Consider the following 9677-nt stretch of genomic DNA (forward strand, 5'->3'; position numbering starts at 1 on the left):
GTCTGGGAGCATATGTACGAAATGAAAATCCTGTGGGCATTTTTTGCTGAAAGCAAGACACTGCTTTAGAGGGAACCCTAAGGAAAAGGAAAAAACATATTGCCAGTTTTGCAACCTGCTCTGGGGCTTTGTAGGGAATGTTTTAGAAACCCCCTTTAGAGCACGCATGACAACGAGGCTACGGACTAAAACGCATTCTAACTTCGTTTATTATGGACAAATTGTAGGTTTCAGGGGGTAGTAGAAATGCGTACATTTAATCCGGTGGACACAGTAGAAAATGTAATTAACCTGCAATGGCGTCGAAGTCATTGTAACTCGAATGGCGCTTTGATGGATCTTTAAACAAAATATATCCTTATGGAGCTCAAGAATGGAACGTCAATCGGATAAACAGATAGTCAAGAATTATTTGAAAGAAAGCTTGTTGCCCATTTTTTTGCTCCGTTATTGAAGGAAATGGTTCTCAGTGAAGGGTTTGATCCCGGATACTTGTGGAAAATTTCAGGAAATTTACTAGTTAGGTGTGGTTTTTGACACGGCGTATTTTGGTCTATTTTGTTTGTTTGAATGCATGGAGTGAAATGGAAAGTTTTTTCTTCAATATTGCTTGTTTCAATGAATTTTTTGGCTGGAAAAGATTTTTGTGAGATTTTTTGTTATTGTGGATTGATCATGTTCGAACTTAACTAATTTTCGTATGTGGTTTGTGCAGGCCGCAGATTGACAGGTAAACTGTTCTACAGAACCGCACCGCTATTGCTGAAGCTGTTTTTTAGAAAGTTTCGAAAAGTTGGTACGGGGCAGTGGAACATGGCTAGTTTACCGTCACAAGCCGTTAGAGAATAGATAGATATTTTACTCCGATCAGTAAACAATGATTTCAGATAATCCGGGGCGAGACCATTGAGTGGTTCATAGTCCATATTAGTTGTTTAATTTTCGTCGAAGATTATGTTTTTTTCCAGCCAAGTCTTACAAAGAGATCGTCGTCATTGGCATGGTAGGAAGGGTCAGTCAAAATACGCACAACGCGATTTGTAGTTTTTCAAGTTTAGTTGCAAGAGATATGTTGTAACTCCCCAATGCGACACTACAAAATACCATAGTACTCTTTGGTTGTACCCCCAAATTTTGTATAAGCATTGTTTCCAGTTTCTCTTGGGACTTACAATGTTCCTAAGAGAAAACAAAAACAATGCTCTTTCAAAGTTTGGGGGGGCAAACAAAGAGTATTATGGTCCGCTGCGGCGAATAACCGAAATAAAGTTGAACTAAAGCATTATAGATGCATAGGAGCGTTTCAAAGGGAACATAAGCCCTGCTTCTCTTCAAGATGCCAATGCCAGAGGCAACTTTTCAAGATTTTGTTTTCGACATGTACGTTCCAAGTTAAATTTTCATCGATTTATTATATACTCAACAAAATGTCGGCTTTCTGATTGGTCAATGTTAATGGCGATGCATAAATAGGTTACAGAGTGCAATGCAAAAGTTGCTATGGAAACAAAGCGATGTAGTGATTTTGTTGAGTATATAATAAATATAAAATCGCATAAACTTGCTCGTGCATTTCGTGATTTATGGTCACTCGTGATATTTTGAAATTTGAAAACTTTTGGCCCAAAAGCAAAAACCCGAGGAGGCAACCTAGAAGCCCCCGCGTAAAAAGGAAAATATGTAAATTAATACGTAAATTGGTAGATATTTTATAGGGGAAAGTAATATCGAGTTGCTCTACCGAGCGCGCAATGTGGTATCGGTATTGCTCAACTAGGCGCCCAAGTTACTATCGGTATTATTCACTGAGCTTGCGAGGTGTTCTGGGTAACTTAAGTCACGAGGCAGAAAGTCACAAGGGGCATCGACATCGAAGTGCTGTTGAGCGGCTGGTCTTTTATATACCGGATCCGAAATAATTATGTCCATAAACAAAAGAACAAAGCGAACATAGCAATACCTAATTAGCAACGCAGTGTGTTGACGTCAAATAAATGCTGTTTGTTACTGCTATCCTTTCCTTGCATCTTTCACTTTCATTTACCTACCTAATTACATCACAATGTGCAGCGCATGCATATTAATTGGAAAACACCTCAACTGCCATCCATATTACCTTAGGCGGTAGCAGATTTAGTGAAAAGTATTACTAGAGCAGATTATAAAGAGAAGTGGTCTTAGGATTGTTCCTTGAGGAACACCGCATGTTAGGCCTGTTTTAGACGTCGCATCTCACATGTGCCGATTGTGAATGAGCGAAAACGATAGATTTTTCTCATTTGCATTAATTCGGCACATGTGAAATGCAACATTTAAAACGGGCCTTAGAGATTGACAATGCAAGAGCAAACCATTCGTAAAACATTTTTGCGTGCGATTATCCAAATACGATTATAACCAGTAAAACGAAAAGCTTCCGACGCGATAGATTTTTGATTTAGGTAACTAGCCTGCGAGCAGACTCTCCGAGAGACTGGGGTTGGGGGTAGAATAGGCTATTAGATAACAAGATACAGTGATCGACGGTATCGAAAGTCTTCTTCAGATCTAGAAAAACCACTACATTAACGTTGCCTTTATCGATTATCTGTGTCTTCGAGCCAAGGCGGTAGCAGTGGAATGAAGCGATCGAAACCCTTACTGATGACTGGAATTTGGATTATTTTCAATTCATAAAATTGATTTTGTACGATTCTCTCAAAGACCTTAGCCACACCTGGAATTATAGAAATAGGGCTGTAATCATTTAAATAGGAACTCAACGTTCTCCCTATTTAAATAGAGGAATGACTTTAGTGGATTTCCATTCGGTAGGAAAAACACCAGATACAATAGATCTGTCAAAGATGGCACAAAGAGAATTTGGGACTAGATTGTTATAATCTCGTTATTTTAGGTCGATGTAAGCAGATAAAACACAGATACAACGTGAACACTAACAGTTTAATCCACCATGGCTTCCAGACCGAGCGCAGTGCGCATATCCTTACAAATACTACCGCTGATCATTACAACCTTTCCCTTAAATGAAAAACGAAACAAACATGCAAACAAACAAAAAAATGCATAAACGTCATTGAGTAAGACAGAAACAACAACTAGCAAATTCATGCAACTGTTCAAAACTATTCTGCCAACATCAACACACTTCGAGAGTGCTCTTCACCCCAGAACATAGTTCTTGAAACGCAGTGGCTTCCGAACAACTCTGCCACTGGTAGTCCTTGTTGTCTCTTTAATATCTTCATCTGTAGAACACAGTTCCTCAGGCTGGGGAAATGTTGTTGTACGCCCCTCCACTTAGCTTATGGGTTCACTTTGTCCGTCGGTTCCTCAGAATGTGGGCATTCATGTGTACTGTTTGTCGCTGAGTCTGAAGCAAATGGGCTGTCTAGTGATGAAATATTATCTTCTGGAGATTTCATCAACATTAATTATTCGATTTCGACAAATTTGATCTGATTGGCTGTTAAAACGCAGGAAGTGAAAACGCCATCGTGATTGTGCGCAGCTCTCGTGAAGTCCTCGAGACTGATCTGCCATTAGCGTAGGAAGAAATTTGCTGCCTCTTTTCGTTACAATGACGTGGACGGTGCAACTTGATTTTATTGGTATAAATGGAGATAAGCCATCTGAAACATCTCATAACTTGTCCAGAATAGGGTTTGAATCTCTGGAAAGAGTGAAATTAGTTATTCCGTTGTCGAGCTCTGTGGTCGTGCGGTTGAAAGTACTTTGGCGCTCAATTCCCTGATGTTTTGAAAGCTAAATAGCTGGTTCTTTCAATGGCAGTGAAAGACAATGCATATTGGTTTCCTGGATAAGACAAAGGACGTATATATGCTGATAAAATCGCAAGTTACATGAATGCATGTTTTGAATAACTGTATATCAACTTACTGTATGTCGTGTCCTCTTAGTACATAAATTAAAGGATTGGAGAAGTGAAACTAGTTCCTGAGAAACACACAACAAGTCAACCATGTGCTCTCTTTATTCTTCTCTCCCATACTGCTCCTTTCCTACTTCACGATATACATGCACGAAATGTGGCATACACGACATCCCTCCTTTTCTTCAAGGAAACAAAGTCCAACAATCCTCCGAACTCGAGCGTAAACAGAAGGCATACAAATTCAACTTAAAAGGTAAACGTCCTTAAATAATACACATATCGACAAAGTCAAAAGTTCAAATTGTCTCCGAACGAGTGTCCCAACAACACTTTTAAAATCAAAGTCACAATGTTCTCAATCACAAAAAATATTAACCACAAAGTTCTTTGATTTATCGATTCAGTAAACATCTCATAGGAGATCAGCTCATTATTTAAAAACATAGTCTTTGTATCTCTCTGGAGGTCTCTTCTGCCTTTGAGGCCTCTGAGTCAACCTCGGTGTTGCTGGTGTGCTAGGTACTGTTGCCTGATCAATCGCAGTGTCCCTACGGACTGCACCTGCCTCGTTTCCATTCTCTGCACTTGCTTGTGCTGACAGTGTACTCCTGGTTGGAGGTTCATTCTGTGGTGTGGCAGGTACTGCTGGTGTTGGTTCACTTAACACTTGGCTTGGTACTGTGGTGGGTACCACAATTCCATCTGGGCTGCCGGTTGGTGTCTCAGGTGTCGGCACAGGGTCATCCATCATAAACCTCTTTTCATGTGAGGTGTTTCTCGAGTATTGGGTCCAGCCTGGAGCCTCTATTATGACACTGTTGCCAGTCCTGTTAACTACTCGGTGTGGCGTCGGATTGAACGGTGTCGAGAATTTGTCCCTTCTCTCTTGTCTTACTAGTACTTTATCACGAACTGCAATATCTGATGGTTTAGCATTCGCTGCTTTGTCTGCATATGATTTGGTCTTTGCCTCTGCATCTCTATCCCGAGTTTCTAGGTCTAGGTGGCAATCAGCATGTAACTCTGGCAGCTTCCCTCTCATCTTCCTATTGAACAAGAATCCAGCAGGGCTTTTACCAGTGGTGGTGTGATCAATACTCCGGTATCTCGTCACATATCTTCTTACCTCCTTCTTCCAGTCGACTCCTTCAGCTTGGGCAATGCGAATTATCTTCATTAGGGAGGCGTTCTGCCTCTTAACTTCCCCATTGGCCTGGGGCATTTCGGTGTCGTCTTGAGATGCACAATTCCATTCTGCACACAGTATTCTTGGAATTCTCCAGAGATGAATTGCGGTCCATTGTCGGACTTGATAGTTATGGGAAGACCGTGACGGCTAAAAATCTCTTCTAGATTGTCAATTACTTTCACAGTGGTGGTTGATGTCATGATTGCATACTCGTAATAACGACTATAATAGTCAACAACAACTAGTATCGAGTGTCAAGATGGGAGTGGTCCTAGTAGGTCTACAGCCAGGTCTTGCCAAGGACCCTCCGGCAATGTGGATTTGGGCGTGCAACCAGTTGACATCCATAGCAAGATCCAGTTGACATCCATAGCAAGATCTGCAAAACTTCTCCACCGCCTTATCGATACCAGGTCACCATACTTTACTTCTCAGACTCCGCTTTGTTCCAACAATTCCTAAGTGTCCCTCATGTGCTAAAGAAATTGCTTGGGACCTTAGCTTGCTTGGCAGTACGATACGGGTACCTCTTAGGACTAGCTGTCCGATCACATAAAGTTCCCCTGCAGCTCGCGCATAACCCTTGCATTTCTCAAATCGACCGGCTTTAATTGCTTCTCTCAGAGCTTTCAACTCGTCATCCACTGCAGATGCTTCTTCAATTTCTCTCGTGGTTGGGGCTGCGGGTGTGGCACTGATAGCTGCAAACCGAACACACTCTTCTGCACCATGTTGATGATTTGCTGCTTTGTTCCCTCTGACCAAGCGGGAAAGGGGATCAGCTACATTGCTCTGCCCTGGAGCATACACGACCTGGAAATCATAGGGCTGTAGACGAATTACCCAACGTTAGATGAACGCTATTTTGTTTTGACCAGAGTTATTTACCGTGGCAGTAATTCGAAAGTTACTTTTGGCTTCAATTTGAGAAAAACACATTTAAAGCATAAAGAATGTTACTTTCTGTACTTTTCGACGGCTATGTTGCAGCAAAGGCCGGTGTATTTCTTCCTCCGAACTTCACTGAATATGCAATCTTGTAAACTTGGTATCGTAATTTGTAATTGAGATAACCTAGCATTTTGTCGTTGGACGGTTTGGTAATAGATTTTTAAAGAAAAAAAAAAGAGAAATACAGTATTCTTTTAACGTGTTTGCCAATGAAGATTTCTTTGGTGATTTGTTTTGGGTAATCTTCAGTCGCAGTGTATTTCTAGAATTGCGCGCAGTAAAATCATGATAAATCAGCTTACGATAATTTTTTGATGGAGTACGAACAGTAAGATGGACTCGCAAAGTTTCGCTTAGTTTTGTACAATTGGTCTCTCTGAAAATATGCCATTTTCTTTACTGGAATGCGAGTTTTAAGTCAACTCAACTGGATATATATAATGAAGCAATCTTGACCCCAAATTGTACAAACAAATGTCATGTACAGTGTCGTGTATGTCACCTTTCGTGCATGTATATCATGAAGTAGGAAAGGAGTAGTATGGGAGAGAAGAATAAAGAGAGCACATGGTTGACTTGTTGTGTGTTCTTAGGAACTAGTTTCACTTCTCCAATCCTCTAATTTATGTACTAAGAGGACACGACATTGGCGACGAGAATAAGTACAGCACAAGATGTCTTTGATTGAAAATGTGATTCCTAAGTTCGATTGTCACTCGGATCCCGCCACGTTGGGATTACGCTGGACGCGTTGGTTGACATCCTTTGAGTTATTTGCGGATGGCAAAGGTCTTATTATCACTGAGGCTACAAATGCAACCACAAGGCAACAAAGACGAGCGATGCTACTCCATTTCGCAGGCCCAGATGTACAAGAAATTTTCTCTGCTCTTGCAGATACCTGCGAAGCAACCGATTATCCCGCAGCTATAACAGCTTTGAATGGATATTTTCTTCCCAAAGTCAATGCAGCCTTCGCCCGCCAGAAATTTCACCGACTCCAACAAAAGGAAGGTGAGACTGTTTTGCAATTTGTTATTAAGAAAAGAAGGAAAGGATTGCAATTTTGGTGTAGACTTTGACAACCAGATGAGAGACGCGGTCCTGTGTAAATGTAGGTCAGATTATGTAAGGCGTAAATTGCTTGAAGAAAGAGAGGAGATCACACTCGCTCGCACGCTAGAAATCGCAGAACAGTGTGAACGTGTAGACCACCAAATGTCTCATCTCAGTGTGAGTGAGCCAAGCAAAGAAGATGCAAACAGGGTTTACGAAAAACCTGAGCGACCCGATGGTAAACAAAACCGATAGAAAAAAGGAGTTCATTGCTATCGTTGTTGGTTCGAGTGGGCACCTCGTTTGGGCATGCAAGAGGTACCACGCGTACATTTATGGAATGAGATTTGATTTGGTGACCGATCACAAGCCGTTGGAAGTGATCTATGGACCTCCACGCGTGTATTGTGTAATGGAAGTAAATCTTATTGGCCGATGAAGGACATGTCAATCAATGAAAAAAAATGGGCGGACGGAATTTCGAAGAGGAATTTGGTCAGGCTCTATTTTTCGTTTCGTTAACTCCACGGTACGTACCACGCGAGACTAAAATAGAGGCTGATTGCAGGATAATTTCGACGGTACTTTTTTCCTTCATCTGTTTGGATTTCGTAAGATCTGGGCGTTCCTCTACCCTACGAATAACTCCACCTTTCTCCATGTCTTCCAACTCTGTCTTTACTCTTTCTCTTAGAGCTGCTGGTATCGTTCTGGGAGGGTTCACAACCGGCGTCACTTTGGAGTCTACTTCGACGTGGTAAGGTTTCTCCAAACGGCCCAATCCATTAAAAACGTTTTCCTCCTTCTGCATGGCTTCTTCTTTGAATTGCTGTGGGGATTTATCACTTCTCTCATCAGCATCTAGTTTGGATCGTTCTTCCTCTGCGTCAGTCATCATGACCAATTTGATTAAACCCAGCTCTTGACAAGACCTGAGTCCCATTAATCCCGGTTGATTCAGTTGCGTCTACTATGTGGATAGTGAGCTCTTTTTCGCCATTTGCTTTGTACTTCAGGGGCAGTTTTGCCATGTCAAGAACTGTGACAATAGCTTGTCCTCAGAGTAGCTGATTAGTTTGGATCCATGCATGGGTTGCTTCCAATTATCTTCTTGAGTTCTCTGACAGGTAAGATGTTGACTTGAGATCCTGCGCCTTGCTTAAGTCTTGTAACATGTCCTTGCACTTGCAAAATCACAAAACATTCATCATTTTGAATTCCAACCTTGGTGGTGATAGCTCCAACAAACAGGTTTGTGTTGCAGTGGTGATCTTTGGTTTCTTCTTTAAGCCCATGAATTTTCTTTCGTGAACTGCACAAGCTTTGGAAATGATGCTGTCTCTGGCACATCTTTCCATACACGGAGCATTCTCCCACACCATGTTTTGTTCCGCAATTCCTGCAGCTCAACATCTTCTTTGTAGGTGGTTTTTCCTCCTTGTCTGAGAGCTGCTTCTTGAGGACTGATTTGTTCTTCTCATTGCCAATACCATGTACTGATGAGTCACTTTTCAGTTCTTGAAGATGCTTTTCTGTCATTTCCGCTGATCTAACCACGTCTAGAGCTTTTTTCAAGGGTTATTTCCTGTACTCTTAGCAATCTTTCCCTCTTCTTGCGATTATTTACACCAAGCACAGTTCGATATTTGATAAGAGAGTTGCACTAAATTTTGTAAGTACAGTCACATATTGGTCAATAGTTTCGCCGCTCTCTTGAGCCCTTGAAAAGAAGACTGACATTCTTTTTTGGTTCACAGTGTTCTTCAAATTTCTGTAATACCTTCTCAATCTTTGTGTCATCATCTTCTGAGTCCCACGTTATCGTGTTGAAAACATCGATAGCATCATTGCCGATGACTGTTAGCAGCGTGGCCACTCTACTCGCACTTTCTTTCTTGTTTATTCCTGTAGCAATTTCACAATTAGTAAACTTCGGTTTGAACTTTCTCCAATTTTTAGAGATATTACTGCCGCTTAAATCAAGAGGTTCCGGAGGTGGAAGGCCATTTCTTGTGAGTTTACCTCATGACTTGTTGTAGGTTTATTTGTGCTTACGACATGTACTCCGATCTCCGAAGTCGATTCCTTTCTTTTGCCGCTCGTATTCGGTATAAAATTTTACGATCAGAACGGTGGAACTTATGGTGCGCGGTCCACTTCTGACGCCATGTTATAATCGCGTTATTTTAGGTCGATGTAAGCATGGCTTCCAGATCAAGCGCAGGCGGGATATTCTTACAAATACTGCCGCTGATTATTACATAGATCAGCACACTCACGAAGAAGTTGTGCCGACATTTTATCAAGTCCCGTCGCTTTGGGTTTTCAAAATACCATTGAACACTCAGTAGTTTTTGAGTTCGGAATTATGTTTGATCTCCTTAAGATAATCAAGACAAGACTGAGCGTTCCCACTCTGTTGGATGTCATTGGGGTGAGTTTCAGTCCAATACTAGAAAAATGGTCATTGCTATCCGGGATGAAAGCATTTCCAGCTGTGATCACAAAAGAAAGAAATTTCTCCTCAGACCCCTAGTGTTGGTCCTCCGAAGTTGAGGCCGCACATTTCCTGCGAGCACGGCGGGC

At 41.6% G+C, this 9677-nt stretch overlaps 1 protein-coding gene across 1 annotated transcript in view; it reads right to left on the bottom strand.

Annotated features, from left to right (window-relative positions):
- Nucleotides 1-8784: 8784 nt before the first annotated feature.
- Nucleotides 8785-9677, bottom strand: part of LOC138046416 (uncharacterized) — a 5781-nt gene continuing 4888 nt past the window's right edge. The window contains exon 2 of the mRNA XM_068893053.1: nt 8785-8880. Within this exon, the coding sequence (XP_068749154.1) occupies nt 8785-8880 (96 nt within the window). The remainder of the gene's footprint in view (nt 8881-9677) is intronic.

The sequence above is a fragment of the Montipora capricornis genome, chromosome 4 (genome assembly GCF_036669925.1).
Source record: "Montipora capricornis isolate CH-2021 chromosome 4, ASM3666992v2, whole genome shotgun sequence".
Taxonomy (NCBI): domain Eukaryota; kingdom Metazoa; phylum Cnidaria; class Anthozoa; order Scleractinia; family Acroporidae; genus Montipora; species Montipora capricornis.